The sequence below is a fragment of the Drosophila pseudoobscura genome, chromosome X, assembly GCF_009870125.1.
Source record: "Drosophila pseudoobscura strain MV-25-SWS-2005 chromosome X, UCI_Dpse_MV25, whole genome shotgun sequence".
In the NCBI taxonomy this organism is placed as follows: domain Eukaryota; kingdom Metazoa; phylum Arthropoda; class Insecta; order Diptera; family Drosophilidae; genus Drosophila; species Drosophila pseudoobscura.
In genome coordinates this window covers 66,966,581-66,984,263 of record NC_046683.1, presented here as the reverse complement: position 1 = coordinate 66,984,263, position 17,683 = coordinate 66,966,581, and the positions used below count along the sequence as shown (strand labels likewise).

The following is a 17,683-nucleotide window of genomic DNA, read 5'->3' as shown; positions in this document are numbered from 1 at the left end:
GAATGGACTGGAGTGGAGTGGAAAGCAGTGCGCACGTTTCACCGAACTATTGTCTCTTTTTATTATTCATATATTTAAATTTAAGTCCAAACACATAGCCATAACCATAATTAACACGAAATCTATGTAACCGGAAAAAAAAGAAGCAGAAAACATCCAAGAAAAGGTCCAAGAGTCTATGTCTATGGATTCGCGATGCTGTTCGGGGTCGTCGGCTTGGACGACCTCAGCTTGAACAGCTCGTAGGCACTGTCGTGCTCCGCATCGGCCAGCCGCTCGTCGTGCACCGCCCCCGTGCTCCAGTAGACGTCCTCGAGCTGGTGGCGGGAGGGCTTTTCCGTGGGTCGTCCCGCGGCCAAGCTGCTGCACATTGCTGCAAAGGTACAGTGATAAATGCCCTGTAAGCGACTCGACTCCAAAACACTCGACACTAACCACAGACGAGTAGAGCTGCGAGGAAGAAGTCGAATTTCGACGACATGCTGTTCGATATTTGATGTTTGATGTTTGATTGATCTCTGGATCGGTCCGATCTGTGGCATTAACTGACGGAAGAAGTACGGATGCCTCCCCAATTTATATACCAGAAGAGACCACGGCCGAAATGCTCTCTGCTCTGCGCTGATTGGTGTTCAAGGAGGAGACCAACCGATGGACGCGATGGACGGGCGGGTGGTGCCTGCTAGCTGGCGTATCTGGTATCTGCCGTTTGGTATCTGCCGTTTGGTGTCTGGTGTCGTCGTGCGGGAGATTATGCAAAGTATCTGCCGAAAATAAAGACAAGACAAAAACAGAATAAAAGGCTCGAGGCATCGGCGGCGTTCTGTCTGTCTCCCTCCCCAAACGCCTGGGGGCGCACGGGCTGTCGCCACAGCTGTCTTTGTTGTTGTTGTTGTTGCCTTTGTTGCTGCTGCTGCTGTGGCTGCCACCTATCTACCTACCGGTCTTTGACGTCTTCGTTGGGTGCACGTGAGCTCCGAGCCGAGCTCGTCGATTGATGAATTATTGATTTAATCGCTGGCTAATTAGTTAACACATTCGATATTTCATTCGCTCAGTCGCTGTAAAAGTGTGCCATTCCCATGCCCTTTCCCCGAGAGATATTTTCATTTCAATATATATTTGATTTGTTTTTTTTCTGGTTAATCTGTAATCATTTTTCAATTTTCGATTGGGAATAGCTTGAGGAACATTTTGTGCCGAGAAAGAAATATTGTACAAATGTTTTCGGCATCTCCATGGCATCTCCTAATCCTTTTCGTAGCCAAAGAAAACTGTCCACCTCTCGTAGGTGGAGGACTGTTCGCACAGGAACGATTCCATGGCGCAGTAGACACTGCTGTAGTCCGTGAATGCTGTGGGAGTACGTGAGTTCGGTTCGATCTTGAAGGTGGTGGGAGGGGGGGACTCTGTTCTACTCACTTCTTCCCGCGTGGCAGGCCGCAATGTCCATGAGGCACTTGGACGGATACTTTCGAATACAGTTCTCGTCCTCGTCCAAGCCGCAAATGGCAGTCGACTGCCCCTCCGCCTGGGTGCAGCTCTCCTCCGGCGGGCAGGGGGATCGAACGGAGGTGGAGAGGCACGCGGAAATGTAGAGGAATGTGCAGGCTGCGAGGGGTGGCACGGGATTAGGCTTGGAAGGTGCTTTTTTGGGAAGTACTACGCACCCAGGAAGAGGAGACCCATCACCAGGGTGGTGCTCATTTTGGATACAGCCCGTGACCGCCGACGGCAAGAGTGGGAAGCGCACTGCGCCAACGAATCTATAGCCGCAATTTAATTAGGCGAATACGCTGATAACAGGAGATAAGAATACGGTTACGATTACGATTACGGTTTGCGGGTTACGGGTTACGGGTTACGGGCACGCCTTAGTTGAACAATCAAATAGATAAAGAATATCATCATCTATAGAAATTCTATAGAAACTATTGGATCTCTGCATGGATCCACCCGAAAGCACGGCTCGAACTCGAATTCGAATTCGAATGAGACGAGTCCCCGCCCGAAGGAAGACATTCGAAGCGGATAGAGAGGATAGAGAGGGGGGAGGGAGTGCGTATCATAGTTTATTTCCAGAACAAGTTCGACTGTTCGACAAGATCCTCATGGAAGCCGTGTCCACCGCCAGTCGTTTCCCACGAATCCCGCCTTTAGTCAGCTTCGAATCACTGAAAATGGAATTCGGGAACTACGGATTCAAGCCAGCAACACCTTACGGCTATGCTTATTCGGCTTTTAACGAATATTTGTCTTTTATTTGGCGGAAGATATAGTATCTTTTTATACCCGATACTCAAAATGAGTCCAGGGGTATACTGGATTTGTGGGGAAAGAAGGAAGCGTTTCCGACCCCATAAAGTATATATATTCTCGATCAAAGCGCCCGACGACTTGTCCAGACACGTTTACTGTCTCTCCCGTAGCCCCACTGACTACGTATCGGGTATAAATGTAGAGTTGCGGTCGCAGCAGCAACTCCCAACGGTCCCCCTCGTTAAATTTCAGTACGAAGCTCAAAGAATTTTGTGTACGAAGAACTGTACGAAGTATACAAAGCTCTCCAAAAGATCAGCTGCTGGAAAATGGGGCGAACAGATTTGAGACAGCTTCTGGAGCTTTTGGTGCTGGTGCACTCTCCCAGAAGGCTCCTGCTCCTCCCGCCTGGAGGCCTGGAGGCTTTGCTCAGGGCGCAGGATCGTCGGTGGCCCAATCCAGCTTTGGACTTGGACTTGGACTTGCTCCGGCCTTCGGGGCCGTCGAGAGTCCCACCTTTGGGGAAGCCGCAACGTTTCGCAATTTCGAAGGCCCCAACGTCTCCGCAGCACCAGCCGTCGGAGCCCCAGGGACACTGGCACTGGACACAGGCGGCAACATCTTCGACTCCTTGGGTGGACAGATATCTGGCTTATCCTTTGGCGATTTGGCAAGCCAAGTCCGTTGAAAAAACATCATACAGCTCTAATATTTCGCTGATAATCCAGCGAAGGAAGCGAGTACCGATGATGCAGGGCTCCAGTGTCGGCTACTCTTTGACCTTTGGGAAGTGCATTTGTGGGCCTCCCTTGAGTGGAAGCGACTCGCAGGAAAGTAGGATGGATGGACGCCAGAAAGGGGCAACATCGTTTAATAAAAAGGCAAAACAAAATAACTTTTATTGGAAGAACATAAAATATTTTGATGGGTTTTGTGGGTTTTGTGGCTTTTGTGGTTTGAGTCCGTGCTAGCGCGCTCCAGAGAAGGGGAAGACTGGCCCCCGAGTGCTGCATACTTGTGTGCGTTGAGAGTATCTTCAAGATGCCTTCGTCTGGCTGCGATACAGCTTCGAGTAGATGCCGTTCTTGGCCAGCAGCTGCGCGTGGGAGCCCTGCTCCGCGATGCGTCCCGCTTGAATCACGCAAATGACGCTCGCGTTCTGAATGGTGGACAGGCGATGGGCAATCACGATGCTGGTGCGTCCGCTGCACGCGGAGTCGAGGGCCTGCTGCACCACCTGCGAGAAGGAAACCAATTGAGAGAGGGGTGCCATAGAGGGGGGCTATAGAGGAGGGGGGGGGCTCGGAAAAGTACCCTTTCACTCTGGAAGTCCAGGGCGGAGGTGGCCTCGTCCAGGAGCAGGATCTTGGGGTTCCTAACCATCGCCCGGGCAATGGCGATGCGCTGCTTCTGGCCACCGGACAGCTGGGTGCCCTTTGACCCCAGGACGGTGTCGTACTGGGCGGGCAGGGACATGATGAACTCGTGGGCATTGGCCATCTTGGCGGCGTCGATGATCTGCTGCATGGGAATCGTGCGGCTGGTGTCCCCGTAGCCAATGTTCTCGGCGATGGATTTCTCGAAGAGCGAGGGCTCCTGCGAGACGAGACCCAGGCGGCGGCGCAGGGTCTTGAGCCCCATATCCTGGTGGATGCTCTCCTGATCGATCAGCTGTGGAGAGGAGTGGAGTGGAGAGGGGAGTCGGACAGGGAAGACACTGAATAGGAGGACGGATACGTACAATCTTGCCCTCGTCGGGATCGTAGTAGCGCAAAAGGAGCTGCACGCAGGTGGACTTGCCCGACCCGGAGGCGCCCACGAGGGCCACCGTTTGTCCCTGCTGTATCTCCAGGTTGAAGTCCTGCAGGACCTTGAGGTGGGGCCTCGACGGATACGCGAACTGGAGGCCCCGGTAGCAGACGCCCTGCTGCACCCCCACATTCGTCTTGTGCGGCGATCCACTGCCGTTCTGCAGCAGGGACGCGATCCCCGGATCCGGCGACTGGATCTGCGGCCGCCGGTCGATGATCTCGTACATGCGGTTGGCGGAGAGGAGGGCCGCATTGAAGGCCGGCGTGAAGGCCAGCGATTGGGCGAGGATGAACAGTCCGTAGAGCATGGTATTGGAGATCCTGTGAGGGGAGACAGGAGAGGATAGATCATGTTAGATCATGCGATGTGGGGGTGGGGGTGGGGGGTACCACGCTGGACGATGGACTCACTTCATGATCGTCTCGAATTTGATCTTCCCGTCGGCGCACATGTGTCCGCCGTAGGTCAGGGTCACCGCGTAGCCGAAGAACATGAGGGACTTGCCCAAGGAATTGACGAGTCCCCGCCACTTGAGGCGGGTGAGGATCTGCACGCGGTAGCGCTCCACCTCCTGGTCGTAGACCCGAATCAGCTCCGCCTCGCGGCGCAGGCCGGCGACAGTGCGGATCTGAGCGATGGTCTCCGTGGCTATGCGACTCGTCTCCTCCAGGACATCCTTCTCCTTCAGCGCCGACCGCTCCCCGAAGCGAGCCTCGAAGACGATCGAGGCAATCATGAAGGGAGCCGTGCTCAGGCAGATCAGGGCCAGCTCCCAGGAGTACGGAAAGGCGATGGCAATGCTGCAGATGAAGTTCGTCAGCGCCTGGATGATGTTGCTCAGCGGGAAGCCGATGGCGCCCTGGACACTGGCTGCGTCGCCCGAAAGCCGGGCCGACAGGGCCCCAATGCTGTTGTCCTTGCGGTCGAACCAGCCCATCTCCTGTTGCATGATGCTGCTGAAGGTCCTCGAGCTGCAAAAGAAGAGAGTCAAGTGGGGGTAGAGGTAGAGGACTCTCCCCGAGGACAAGGACAGGGACAGGGACAAGGACTCACCGCATTCGCATCGTGAGCCACACACCCGCCAGATTGAAGAAAAACGTTTGAATGAAGCACACGATGCCGGCGGCGACGCCAATCACCAGCGAAATGATGGCCATCGAGGAGCTCTGATCGAGCACCTCCTCGTCGGTGGGCTTCGCCAGCGAGCCGTACAGCTCCGCCAGGACGATGGAGAAGACGGGCATCGTGACGCCGTAGATGCCCGCGCAGATGGCTCCAATGATGAGGAAACTCCACTCGGGCCGAGCGGCCACGACGATGCGGAAGAAGGTGCGAATGTAGTTGCCGCCCGTCGCAGGCTCCTGGGGGTCCACGTCCTCCTGCGGCGTGCTGGGCGGCGCCACACCGTTCAGGTGCTTCATCTGGAAGGCGTTCTTCTCCAGCGCCTGCGGCTCCGCATCGTACGCGGAGCTCTTGCGCTCCTTCTTCGGGACGGCGGCCTCCTCCTCCATTTCGTTCATTAGCTCCTCGGCCGAGTCGTCGTACGCGTGCACGGTGACCATTTTGTGGTAGAATCCTTCGATTTTCATTAGCTCCTCGTGGGTGCCCTGCTCCACCGCCTTCCCCTGCTCGATGTACACGATCCGATGGGCGTGGCGGATGGCGGAGAGCCGGTGGGAGACCACCAGCGTGGTGCGCCCCTTGCAGGCCTTGTCGAGGGCCTCCTGGACGAGCTTCTCCGAGTGGTAGTCCAGCGCGGAGGTGGCCTCGTCCAGGAGCAGGATCTTGGGCTGCTGGATGAGGGCCCGGGCGATGGCAATGCGCTGTCGCTGTCCGCCCGACAGCTGGACTCCCTTTTCGCTGATGTTTGTGTCGTAGCCCTGGGCGAAAGGAGTGGGAGAAGGGTTAATGTCTTGATCTTAATCTATGGGATTCGATCAGCGGATGAGCGAATCAGCTACCTTGTGGAGGGCCACAATGAAGTCGTGGGCATTGGCGGCCTTGGCGGCATCCTCGACCTCCTTTTGGGTGGCCTCCGGCTTCCCGTGGCGGATGTTCTCCCCGATGGAGCCCTGAAAGAGCACCGGCTCCTGGCCCACCACCGCGATGTTGGAGCGCAGCCACTGGATGTTGTACTTGCGGACGTCCTCGCCGTCGAGAAGGACCTGCCCGAAGATGGGGTCGTAGAAGCGCTGCAGAAGCTGGATGCAGGTGGACTTGCCACAGCCCGAGGGTCCAACGAGGGCCACCGTCTGTCCCTCCTCCACGACGACATTGAGTCCCCGAAGGACGATGACGTCCTCCCTGGCAGGGTACCGAAAGAACACGTCCCGAAACTCCACGGCCCCCTTCAGCCCGTAGTTGAGGATCTTGCCCGCCTTGGAGAGCGGGTCAATCAGGGATCGCCGATCGATGACCTCGAAGATGGCCGCCGCCGATCCCCGAGCCATCGCGAACGTCTCGAGGAAGGGGGAGGTGCGGGAGATCTGATTGGCGGCCACGATGATCCCCGAAATGACGATCATGACCACCGCTGGGGTGTACACCCGCTCCTCGATGGGAATCGCGGGGTCCCTGTAGAAGAGAATCAGATTGGCGCCGTACCAGAAGGCCCCCGCCCCCGTGATGAACATCATGGCCTTCATCACCGTGTCGCTGAGCCCCGAGAAGGCGCCCTTCCACTTGCCCGCCTTCAGGGCGGGCTTCAGGAGGGTGTCGTAGCGCACGGACTCGCTTTTCTCGCCCCCAAAGGCCACCACCGTGCGAATGGCGCCAATCACCTCCTCCACCACAGAGCTGGCGCGCACATACGAGCTCTGCTCCTTCGCCGTGAGTTTCCCCTGGTACTAGAGAGCGGGCGAGAGAGCGGGAAGCACAGAGAGTAGTCCCATTATTCCACACAAATTATAGTTATTCCCCCCCTCAGCGACACTCGAATACCTGTCCCCGTCCCCATAAGCATCAGCCGCATAAGCATAAGTCGGGCAGAGCGCGCTGCCGCGCAGCCGCTGCGTCGAGAAGCCGAAGAGGGACATTGGTTTCCGAATTCAGTTCGGGTGATCGCCTCGGCTCGGCTCGGCGACACACACAAACCTCATACTTGATTGGGCGGGCTACTGTGGGAGGGGAGTAGTTCTCGCACAGAGAAGCAGACAAACAACTCACTTTATGGGGCTGTGCCTTTGCTCTGCCGACGGCGACTGCAACGTCGACAGCCAAGGCGAAGGCGAAAAGGGAAACGATGCAAAATTGTTTTTGCAATTAACATGGGCTTCTGCTAATCGACTGATGTGTCGCCAGTGCGTGTGAGGGAGTGGCGGGCGGGGGATGCAGGGCGCACCAGTAAATAATTTTAGCAGCCACTTGTTCCCTATTGCTCTCTCTTTCGTTCGCCGGGAGGATACTCGAGTGTGCGTTGATCTGGGGCTGTGCGAAGTTGTGCGAAGATTGCGTGAGGGGAGCCTTCGGGGCACTGGTACTTACGTGTGCCACCGCGGAATTGACCGCGAGGGTGAGGGGTATGTAGAAGACTATCGACAGAGCCAGCTTCCAGCCGTAGACGAAGGACAGGACCACGCTGATGAGCACCTCGCACAGGATCTCCACGTAGTGGCCCAGGTTCTCGGCGATGCCGCTGCGTATCTTCTCCATGTTGCTGCAAAGGGGAATCAGGAATCAGGAAAAGTGCACTGGTGGGGAGGGGGAGGGGAGGTGGTCCTCTGGGGTTACTCTGTTATGCGGACGGCAAAGTTCTGGTCCTTGGCCATGTCGTGCCACCCGATCTCCTGCCTGAGGGTGGCCTTGAAGAACTCCCTCCGCATGCGCACCGTGAGCCGCAGGGCGAGGCGGTTGAAGGCGTCCACGTAGTACATGCCGGAGAAGAGCATCAGGAGGGTGTTCAAGGTCATGAGGATGCCAAAGGAGACGCTGTCCTTGCGCAGCTCCTCCATGTTCTCCTCGTACGTGGCGTTGGTCCTGCAAAACGAAGGGCCTGATGGAATCCTTCGCCTGGAGAGAGATCCGCATGGGCGGGGGTGGGGTGGTTGGACTACTTACAGCACCTTTCCGCCTCCGAAGAGCGACAGCCCGATGGTAATGGAGCTGGTGCCCTGCCCCAGGGTCCGGTCGATGAACATGGCCACCAGTTCGCTGTACACCACAATGGCGATCGGATAGACCAGAGACTGCAGGAGGGCTGCTATCAGGGCGGACACGAACAGGACATAGTCCCAGGCCGTGATGTAGCGAAAGAGTTGCGTGTAGCCGACCATCGGATGGGCATCCTTTTTGGCCTTCTTTTCCCTCCCCTTTCCCTTTGCCTTTCCCCTGCCCGAACCGTCCTCCTCCTCCGGGTGGTCATCGTCCACGTCAGCGTGCTGTGGCATCTCTGCGGACTGCTTTCTCTCTCAAATGAACAGACTGGGAATCTATCTTTGTATCTATTGACCCCTCCTGGGAGGTCAATTAATAGTTAAGAACCGTTTGAATGTCACAAAACGAAACCAAAAACCGGAATACCCGGCACTTCGCGCCGCTCCCCTTGTGGCCTGCTGCCGCAATTTGTTTAATGGAACTTCAATGAGTTCTTGGCTTTGGCTAATTAACTCCACTGCCAGATGCAATCCGAATCTGAATCCGAGCCCGAACCCCAACCCGAGCCCGTACCCGTACCCGTACCCGCACCCGAACCGATCTCTGCCTTCGATGGGGCTTACAGCTTTTAATTGTTATGCATTCCACACACACACACACACGCACAGAAGAAAATATTCCAATTTCCAAGATCCGCAGTGACCAGATCTTTGGAGATCTGTTCTGTTCTGTTCTGTTCTGTTCTGTTCTGTTCCGTTCCGTTCCGTTCGAAGTGCAGAATACAACTGTTGCCTCCCCAGAGGCGATGCCGCCAGTTGTTGTATTTTTGTTTCAAAGGTTTTTCTTCTATTAAATACGGTTCAAATACGGAAAAGATCGTACAACTACGTCGGAGTCGGCGTCGGCGTCGGCGTCGGCGTCTGCGTCTCCGGATCGGCAGTGGGTTCTCCCTCCGACTCTGACGAAAGTCTCTTTCTATTAATTTCAATTGAATTTTGAATTGATTTTAGCAGCCTGGCGGCCCAAGGTTTTCCTCATTCCTCATTCCCCATTCCACGTGCCATAAGGTGTGCTCCCCCACCCCCACCCCTCCCGCTCCCCCTTCCAAAAAAGTCTACTATAGATTTATAGATCGGTGGAAATAGGTCACGGAATTTGCATTTCATCAATTCGTTGATTTCTTGCGTCCTATAAATATGATCTCAACTGTCTCCAGAGACAGCACTTTTATGGGGAATGAAGGAAGATCTGTTCTGTTATCAAATGGAACGTTTATGGAACGCCCCGGGCGCACGGTCCCACGGTCCCACGGTCGTACGTACGTTAATGGTCTTACGTATCCGTATAATTAAGATTAACATGCCATTGACCTTGACACCATGCCACTCCTCCACAGAGTGGCACTCGTGTGGCGCTACGCTCCTCTTTGATGACAGATATCCATGCCATAAAGAGCTCTCTAAAGATTTCGCTTCCTTATCGCTCCGAATGAAAGATAGCAAAAAGCAGTTTGTGGGTCTCGTGTGGAAAAAGGTTCTTCAAATGGAAGAAACTCTGGAACGACAAGCGACACACGACACGCTCGCAGGATCTGTGGAGCGGAGCGCCCGGGATCTCCGTGTCCACCCAGTCGGGTCCCATAAACCCCCCCTAACCCTCAATGCAGCCCTAGAGGTCGTCCCAGATGTCGTTCTAGCCCGCTGTAGAAGTTGCAACTGCGACTTCGGAATTTAATTTCTCTAATTGGAGATTGTATTTCGCATTATATTATTATATTAATTGAACCAATTGAGAGATAATTCCGTCAACTTCAATGCGAAAGCCCGTCTTTTCCCTTACTCTTTGCCCTCAAGAGATTCACCTCGAAGTGTGTGCAAAAGTCTATCCAAAAAACATCCCATTACGGCTTACGGAACGCACGTCAGAGGCCTCTGACCTCGGGGCCTTTGAAAATGAATTCTCTATACTTCATATAGGCGTAGGAGTATCGCCACAGATAGTCCCGCCCGATCCGCAGGGCTGTGCCGCCACCATCTCCGATCTCTGTGCCATATCCTTTTGGCTTGAGCTCGTATCCTTGGAGCCATTCGTACATTCGACTGTTGCCATTTTGCTGCACACAGATTTCAATTCGTGCGAATGGCGGAGCAGGTCCAGGCTCGGTGGGAGCCCCTTCCCGGTGCCACCTCGTGCCCCCTGGGACAGATCGCCGCTGCAGAGAGCTGGCCAGGAGACCAGGACTCGTCCAGGGGCTCGTCCCTAGGGCGCTTCAGCTCGTTTGCGTGGTTCCTTGCTCCCTTTTCTGGCAGTAAGGGTATACTGGAATACGTGGAATGCTGTCGTTTTTGTTAATTGTGATATTATTTATTTATTAAAATGCAAAAAAAAAAGTCCTGCTTAAAAAAGAAAATGCTATACGCGATGCGCGATACGCGATACGCGGCAAGCGTGAATCTCTTGGATATTGGGATACAAGTTGCAGTGAATATATGTTCTCCGGCGATCGTTTGCCCCGGAAGGCGCGGCCTCGTCGGCGCCTCAGTGATCCTTCTGGGTTTTGTGGAGCTTCGCGTAGATGCCGCGCTGGGAAATGAGCTCCAGGTGGGTGCCCTGCTCCACCACGCGGCCGTTCTGCACCACGCAGATGCAGTCGGCGTTCTGGACGGTGGACAGGCGGTGGGCGATGACAATGCATGTGCGTCCGCTGCACGCGGAGTCGAGGGCCTGCTGCACCAGCTGCTCGCTCTGCAGGTCCAGGGCCGAGGTGGCCTCGTCCAGGAGCAGGATCTTGGGGTTCCGCACCAGGGCCCGGGCGATGGCGATGCGCTGCTTCTGCCCGCCCGACAGCTGGGTGCCGCGGGCCCCCATCCGCGTGTCGTAGCCGTTCGGCAGCGAGATGATGAAGCTGTGGGCATTGGCGCTCTTGGCGGCGGCCATCACCTCGGCCATCGAGACGGAGCGACGGTTGTCCCCGTAGGCGATGTTCTCCGCGATGGAGCGCTCGAAGAGGGTGGGCTCCTGCGAGACGATGCCGAGGCGGGAGCGTACGCCCTCGAGGGTCAGATCGTGCTGGATATCATCGTGGTCGATGTGCTGTGCAATGGTGGGTGGGGGGAGAGAGAGAGGAAGGTATCTGTAGAATGAGTGTCTATGGCGATGAATGGATCCCTTACGATGGATCCCTCATCCGGGTCGTAGTAGCGTTGCAGCAGCTGCACGCAGGTGGACTTGCCGCAGCCGGAGTGCCCCACCAGGGCCACCGTTTGGCCCTTGAGCACCTCCAGATCCAGGCCCTGGAGAATCTTGGCATCGGGTCGCGTCGGATAGCGGAACTCAATGCCGCGGTAGCGCACGCCCTCGAAGAGATTCAGTTGCTTGGCGAGGGTGTTCCGGATGGTGCCCATGGGCGAGACGATCCTGGGCCGGCGGTCGAGGATCTGGAAGAGGCGGTGCCCGGCCACGAGGGCCGCCGAGAAGGCGGGGGTGAAGGCCAGCGACTGGGCGAGCATCATGGAGCCATAGAGCAGGGTTTCCGAGACCCTGCCAAAGGAAGGGAGAAGCCGTTAGGAGGAAGGAGCAGAGGAGCGGCCGGGGCCGGGACCCTCACTTGATGATGTCCTGGAAGGGCAGCTGTCCCTCGGAGACCAGGACGCCGCCGTAGCAGAGGGCCACCGCGTAGGCGAAGAACGCGGACGCCTGCATCGTGGAGTTGAGGACGCCCCGCCAGCGCAGCTTCTGGTGGATGAGGCCCTCCACCCGATGGATCTCCTGCGTGTACTGCCGAATGACGTCCGCCTCCCGCCGGAGCCCCGCCACGGTGCGGATGTTAGTGATGGATTCGGTGGCAATGCGACAGGCCTCCTCAATGACTTGTTTCTCCCTCACGATGGCGGTGGACATCATCCTAGCGAAACGAGTGGGGTTGCGAATGGAATGAATCGAGTGAATCGAGTGAATGGAGTGAATCACGTGATCCGCGGAATCACGGACGGGAGACATACTTGGCTTCCAGGATGACTGAACCGACGATTATCGGACAATTGGCGAGGCAGAGGAGCGCCAGCTTCCAGTTGTAGTACATGGCGACGGTGACGCTCGAAGTGAAGTTGGAGAGGGCCTGGATCATGCCGCTCAGGGGATACCCGATGGCACCCTGCACGCCCGCTGCCTCCCCCGAGAGACGGGCGGACAGGGCGCCCACGGAGTTGTCCTCGTCGTCGAACCACCCGACCTCCTGGCTGACCATCGCCTTGAAGGTCATGGCCCTCATTCGGGTCGTCAGCCAAATGCCCGCGTAGTTGAACAGATACGTCTGCAGGAAGCACACGAGTCCCGTGACGAAGGCGAGGCCCAGGCACGCCCACGAGAGGACTGCGGTGCGGCTGAGGGCGTCCTCCGGGTCCTGTTCCGCGAGTGCGGCGTAGAATTCACCGAAAATGATGGAGAACGCCGGATAGAGGCAGCCGACGGCAATGGCACTGATTGTCCCGAGGACCAGGTAACACCATTCGGGGCGGGAGAGCCGCACGATCCGCGCGAAGGTGTGGAAGAAATTGGGCTTCTCTGCGGCGGTGGCAGCGTCCTGCAGCTTGAGTGCGTTGCTGTCCTTCGGGAGGGGCTTCACGATGGGCTCGTCGAACTGCACGCTGTTCTCCTTGTGGGCACCCTTTTCAAAGTTCAAGGGACTCGTCTCGAAGGACTTCTCGAGGAGTGCCAGGCTTTTGCCTGGAAAGGGATTGAAATGTTATTGCGATGCTTGGGAGAACTGGAGTCCATGGAACTGAATGCCCAGTCGAATATACCCTCGGAGGTACACGGTACATTTTCTTTCGTTTTATTTACAAAAGTCTCGGCAGAACGAAAGAGAGAGCAATAGGGAACAAGTGGCTGCTTGGTGCGCCCTGCATCCTCCCGCCACTCCCTCACACGCACTGGCGACACATCACTCGATTAGCACAAGCCCATGTTAATTGCAAAAACAATTTTGCATCGTTTCCCTTTTCGTCTTCGCCTTCGCTGTCGCCTTCGCTGTCGACGTTGCAGTCGCCGTCGGCAAGGCACAGCCCCATAAAGTGAGTTGTTTGTCTGCTTCTCTGTGCGAGAACTACTCCCCTCCCACAGTAGCCCGCCCAATCAAGTATGAGGTTTGTGTGTGTCGCCCAGCCGAGCCGAGCCGATCACCCGAACTGAATTCGGAAAGCAATGTCCCTCTTCGGCTTACCGACGCAGCGGCTGCGCGGCAGCGCGCTGGAGTCTCATGCCTGTGTGGAATATTTTCGCGCCAGTAAGTCCCGAGTTGTTTCTTGTTGTTGTTTTTTTTTTCAGAGAGACTTGCAGAAGGGAGTTTTATGGTTTTACGGATTTGAATGGTATTTTCGCTCGCCTGCTAGTAGTATTTTCCTAACTGTGATTCCTCTGGGGACTCTCCACTGTATCTGTCTCTTGCTGTGTCTCTCCTTCTGCCGTACTTACGTTTGGCGTCATCGATGGTCGTCTCTTCGTCCTCCGTTTGCAGCTCGTCGGGCATGTGGATGTCGCCGGCACGCACCATTCGGTAGTATGCGGACTCCAGGGCCATCAGGTCGTCGTGCGAGCCCTCCTCGAGGACCTTGCCGTCCTGGATGAAGACAATCTTGTCGGCCCCGCGAATGGCGGACAGACGATGCGACACCACAATGGTGGTGCGTCCCTTGCTGGCCAGATCCAGGGCCTGTTGCACCTGCTTCTCCGATTGGTAGTCCAGGGCGGACGTTGCTTCGTCCAGCAGCAGGATTTTGGGGTTTTGGATGAGTGCCCGGGCGATGGCAATGCGCTGCTTCTGTCCGCCCGACAGCTGGGATCCCCGCTCCCCGATCATTGTGCGATAGCTCTGTGGGTGGGAGGGGGACGTGGATGTGGATGTCGATGTCGATGTCGATATCGATGGGGTGTCACTCACCTCTGGCAGTCCCGTGATGAATTCGTGGGCCCCCGCCTGGGTGGCAGCTGCCTCGATCTCCTTCTGGGTGGCCCCCGGCTTGCCGTAGCTGATGTTTTGGGCAATGGTTCCCAGGAAGAGCACCGGCTCCTGGCCCACCACCGCGATGTTGGAGCGCAGCCACTGGATGTTGTACTTGCGGATGTCCAGGTCGTCGAGCATCACGGAACCGAAGACGGGATCGTAGAACCTCTGCAGGAGCTGCACGCACGTGGACTTGCCACAGCCGGAGGAGCCCACCAGAGCCACCGTTTGCCCCGCGCGGATCCTGATGTTCAGGCCCCGATGGACGGTGACCTCGGGGCGGGAGGGATACCGGAAGAAGACATCCTGGAACTCCACGTCGCCCCGCAGGCCGTAGTTGAGGAGCTTTCCATCCGTCGAGAGGGGATCGATCTTGGACTGGAGGTCAATGACCTTGAAGAGGTTGGTGGCACACCCACGGGCGGTGGCGAAGGACTCGAGGAAGGGCGCTGTCCGGGCGATGTTGTCCGCCCCCACAATGATGCCGAAGAAGGCGATCATCAGGATGGCAGGAGTGTACTCCTTGTCCTCCACTCCGCGGTCGTCGATGATCAGGTTGACGCCGTACCAGAAGGCGCCCGCACACGACAGGTACAGCATGGACTTGAGCAGGGCGTCGCTGAGGCCCGAGAAGGCGCCCTTCCACTGACTGGCCTTCCGCGCGGGCACCAGGAAGTTCTCGTAGCGCTGCACCTCCGCCTTCTCCCCGCCAAAGGACACGACCGTGCGAATGGCACTGAGGATCTCCTCGGCGAGGTTTCCCGCCCCCGCATACGATTCCTGCTCTCTGGCCGTGAGTTTTCCTTGAAACTAGCAAAAGATACAAATGTATCTGCATCTGTGTATCTGTGCGCCTCGCATCTCACCTTTGCCACATAATAATTCACGAGGATCACGATGGGAATGTAGGAGCTGACGGCGAGCGTCAGCTTCCAGCCGTAGCTGAAGGATATGGCCACCGTGATGATGAAGCCCACAATCAGATAGACGAAGTGTCCCACCTTCTCGGAGATGCCGTCGCGTATCTTCTCGACGTCACTGGAAGGGCAGAAGCAGAAGCAAAGGCAAAAGCAATGAGCACACTCGCTGGCGGGGACTCCTCTGGCGGGGACTCACTCGACCATGCTCTGGACGAAGTTCTGCTTGCTCGCCAGGTCGTGCCACCCAATCTCCTGCCGCATCACCGAGGTGAAGAGCATGATCCGCATGCGCGAGACCTGCCGCAGGGCCACCACGTTGAAGATGTCCACCGAGAAGATGCCAGCTATGAACATCACCACCGATGCGATGGTCAGCAGCAGGCCGTACGAGATGGAGTCGTCGTAGAGGGCCTCATTCCTCACCGCCAGAGTGGCGTTTGTGCTGCAGGGGAAAACGGAGAGAAGAACGGAAGAAGAGAGAAGAGCGGAAAGAGCGGAAAGAGCTCTGTAGATCAGCCTCTGCGGATAGGCGGATAGGTGGATAGACGGATAGGCAGGTCCTCCTTCGACTTACAGCGACTTTCCGCCCCCGAAGAGGGGCAACGCGTGGACCTTCGAACTCGTCCCGAACTCCATGGCCCGGTCCACCAGCATCGACGTGAACTCGCTGTAAATGATGACCACTGCGGGCAGGGTCAACGCCTTGACGCAGCACATGAGGAACCCAAAGAAGAGCCACGCGATCTCCCCGCAGGTGGAGAAGCGGAAGAGCTGCAGGAAGCCGATCGGCTGTGTGGGCTCCAGTCCTGCGGCTACCGGGGCCTCATCCAGGGACTTGCCATCGGTTGTCGTCGTGCCAGAAGCCTCGTCCATCTATCGGTACGACGAAGGACGGAGGAATAGTGTTACTCGAGCCAAGACCCGCGATTTATTCACAGACACGGACACAGACACAGACAGGCGGCACGCAAAGGTTAATTCAATTACTGCCACACTCTCAGAGGCATGTATCTGTATCTGTGGCTGTGGCTGTGGCTGTGGCAAGGGTACAGCAGCTACTTTGTATCTTTTGCCATAGTTCTCTCTCATTGACCCGCGGGGTTAACGAGTAATAGAATCTACCGTTTATTATTGGACATTCCAACGCCAATTTGGAGCGATTCGATTCGATTGGAATCAGAGGCCCGTACAGAAATCTGTGTGGCGCCATTCGACCCCTGCCCCCTGCCCCCTACCCCGTCTCCTTGTCGTGGGATGGATGATCACCTTTTAATTGATTTTCAACACTTTTTGATCCTTGAGATACTGTATCTATGCACTGATTTCTGCGGAAGATCCGTTACTGCTCACTCGGACCGCCCAAGCGCGACTGCTGGAACACCGTCCGCGGAGCCACCCATTTATGTTGATTCCCCGATGTGGATGCTGGACAGAGTACTCGGGCTCGGGCTCGGGCTCGGACTCGGGCTGGGGCATGAGTACTCGTGAGTGTATCGTATCAATCGCTCGCTTTGGGGTTCACAATTCTAATTGATCTCCGCTTTCCGCTCTTGGGGTAGGTTCCGCCGAAAGAGGCGCTCCAATTTACAATGAGAGTAAAAGAGACATTCTGTAGAGGATTTTTCTTTTCTTTATTCTTTTTCTTTCATTTTGTACGAGAAATGCATTCGGGAAGGTGGAGGGTGGAAGGTGGAGGGTGGAAGGTGGTGGATGGAAGGTGGAGGGTGGAAGGTGCAACAATCTAAAACGGAGGCAGACTCTTGAGCCTCCTGCTGGTGCGCCGCACGAATGGTGCCGGCTGATTTGTACCGGCGTTTCCTCCAGCGCGAGCGACTTCGGGAGCAGCTACGGGAGCGACTCCGGGACCAGCTACGGGAGCGACTCCGACCGACTCGCTTTCATCGTCCGAGTCCCAGGGCTTTACGCTGTCCAAAGTAGGGCGGAGCGCCCGCAGTGCCATCATGTGCCGGGTGCTGCGTTCGCCCAAGGTGTTGCGCACCTCCAGGCAGCGCTTCTGCTGCGTCTCGAGACCGGTGGGCCTCGACTTAGCGATGGTCTGCGATGGCGCCTGGGAGCCAGTGGTCGGCTTCAGGCTGGGCTTCGTGGCCAGGCGGCTGGGCTGCTGGCGGCTGGGAGTAAGACTGGGCCTGGCGGTGCTCTGGCTCTTGGTCTTGCAGGCGCGCGGCGGCATTTGGCGCCGAACCACAGTCGCGGTTGCCACCGGTATACTCCCAGCTGAAATGAGACGAAATGAGAAATGAGTTACGACTGTCCGATGGCCGCAGAACCGAGTACTTCCTTTACCTTTAGCGTTTCCTTTCATTTTTTTTTTTGTTGGCATTTCTCGTTTTTTTCCGGCTTTTCCGTCTCCTGGTGGGTAAGCCTTTCGACTTCTAAAAACGAGCAACTTGCTTGTGGCAATAGTTTTAGCGCCTGCTTTGGAGACTGACTGAGAAAACAGAGATAGGGACAGAGACAGAGACAGAGACAGAGACAGCCCGAGACTGGAAGAGGTTCAGAGTGGGCTTTGCTAAAATCAGAGACTGGCACTAAAACCAAGTGTATATGCGCCACAAGCGTAGGACTCGGCCTCGGCTTC

The 17,683-nt window shown here is 56.5% G+C and overlaps 5 protein-coding genes across 5 annotated transcripts; all 5 read right to left on the bottom strand.

The window, feature by feature from the left end:
* Positions 1–54: 54 nt before the first annotated feature.
* Positions 55–1,004, bottom strand: LOC26532935 (BG642312). Its single transcript, XM_015186936.2, has 2 exons — positions 436–1,004; positions 55–373 (listed from the first exon to the last, which is right to left on the bottom strand). Exons 1-2 carry the CDS (start codon positions 479–481, stop codon positions 183–185), a joined length of 237 nt encoding a protein of 78 aa, XP_015042422.2. The 5' UTR covers positions 482–1,004; the 3' UTR covers positions 55–182.
* Positions 1,005–1,101: 97 nt separating this feature from the next.
* On the bottom strand, positions 1,102–1,780 carry LOC6900948 (uncharacterized). The gene is made up of 3 exons (XM_002134613.3): positions 1,671–1,780; positions 1,423–1,611; positions 1,102–1,355 (listed from the first exon to the last, which is right to left on the bottom strand). Exons 1-3 carry the CDS (start codon positions 1,705–1,707, stop codon positions 1,249–1,251), a joined length of 333 nt encoding a protein of 110 aa, XP_002134649.3. The 5' UTR covers positions 1,708–1,780; the 3' UTR covers positions 1,102–1,248.
* A 1,348-nt stretch (positions 1,781–3,128) lies between these two features.
* On the bottom strand, positions 3,129–8,939 carry LOC6900950 (multidrug resistance protein homolog 65). The gene is made up of 9 exons (XM_002134615.3): positions 8,128–8,939; positions 7,801–8,046; positions 7,555–7,726; positions 6,033–6,917; positions 5,125–5,951; positions 4,482–5,042; positions 4,001–4,391; positions 3,574–3,930; positions 3,129–3,496 (listed from the first exon to the last, which is right to left on the bottom strand). Exons 1-9 carry the CDS (start codon positions 8,454–8,456, stop codon positions 3,296–3,298), a joined length of 3,969 nt encoding a protein of 1,322 aa, XP_002134651.2. The 5' UTR covers positions 8,457–8,939; the 3' UTR covers positions 3,129–3,295.
* Positions 8,940–10,689: 1,750 nt separating this feature from the next.
* Mdr65 (Multi drug resistance 65) lies at positions 10,690–16,491 on the bottom strand. The gene is made up of 10 exons (XM_001354185.4): positions 16,351–16,491; positions 15,659–15,957; positions 15,281–15,526; positions 15,031–15,202; positions 14,102–14,974; positions 13,636–14,032; positions 12,165–12,888; positions 11,771–12,067; positions 11,337–11,703; positions 10,690–11,256 (listed from the first exon to the last, which is right to left on the bottom strand). The coding sequence occupies exons 2-10, from the start codon at positions 15,955–15,957 to the stop codon at positions 10,702–10,704; spliced, it is 3,930 nt and encodes a 1,309-aa protein (XP_001354221.2). The 5' UTR covers positions 16,351–16,491; the 3' UTR covers positions 10,690–10,701.
* Positions 16,492–16,744: 253 nt separating this feature from the next.
* LOC6900951 (uncharacterized) lies at positions 16,745–17,537 on the bottom strand. The gene is made up of 2 exons (XM_015186937.2): positions 17,389–17,537; positions 16,745–17,319 (listed from the first exon to the last, which is right to left on the bottom strand). The coding sequence occupies exons 1-2, from the start codon at positions 17,423–17,425 to the stop codon at positions 16,826–16,828; spliced, it is 531 nt and encodes a 176-aa protein (XP_015042423.2). The 5' UTR covers positions 17,426–17,537; the 3' UTR covers positions 16,745–16,825.
* Positions 17,538–17,683: the final 146 nt, after the last annotated feature.

Coding starts and splice junctions, on each gene's coding strand:
- LOC26532935 (XM_015186936.2), bottom strand. CDS start 481: ATGTCGTCGAAATTCGACTTCTTCCTCGCAGCTCTACTCGTCTGTG. Junction 374..435: donor CGCAGCTCTACTCGTCTGTG/GTTAGTGTCGAG, acceptor GTACCTTTGCAG/CAATGTGCAGCAGCTTGGCC.
- LOC6900948 (XM_002134613.3), bottom strand. CDS start 1,707: ATGAGCACCACCCTGGTGATGGGTCTCCTCTTCCTGG. Junction 1,612..1,670: donor GATGGGTCTCCTCTTCCTGG/GTGCGTAGTACT, acceptor CACCCCTCGCAG/CCTGCACATTCCTCTACATT. Junction 1,356..1,422: donor GGCCTGCCACGCGGGAAGAA/GTGAGTAGAACA, acceptor GTACTCCCACAG/CATTCACGGACTACAGCAGT.
- LOC6900950 (XM_002134615.3), bottom strand. CDS start 8,456: ATGCCACAGCACGCTGACGTGGACGATGACCACCCGGAGGAGGAGGAC. Junction 5,952..6,032: donor TCATTGTGGCCCTCCACAAG/GTAGCTGATTCG, acceptor CCTTTCGCCCAG/GGCTACGACACAAACATCAG. Junction 3,931..4,000: donor ATCCCGACGAGGGCAAGATT/GTACGTATCCGT, acceptor TCCTCTCCACAG/CTGATCGATCAGGAGAGCAT.
- Mdr65 (XM_001354185.4), bottom strand. CDS start 15,957: ATGGACGAGGCTTCTGGCACGACGACAACCGATGGCAAGTCCCTGGAT. Junction 14,975..15,030: donor TGAATTATTATGTGGCAAAG/GTGAGATGCGAG, acceptor ATCTTTTGCTAG/TTTCAAGGAAAACTCACGGC. Junction 12,068..12,164: donor TCAGTCATCCTGGAAGCCAA/GTATGTCTCCCG, acceptor TCGTTTCGCTAG/GATGATGTCCACCGCCATCG.
- LOC6900951 (XM_015186937.2), bottom strand. CDS start 17,425: ATGCCAACAAAAAAAAAAATGAAAGGAAACGCTAAAG. Junction 17,320..17,388: donor AATGAAAGGAAACGCTAAAG/GTAAAGGAAGTA, acceptor GTCTCATTTCAG/CTGGGAGTATACCGGTGGCA.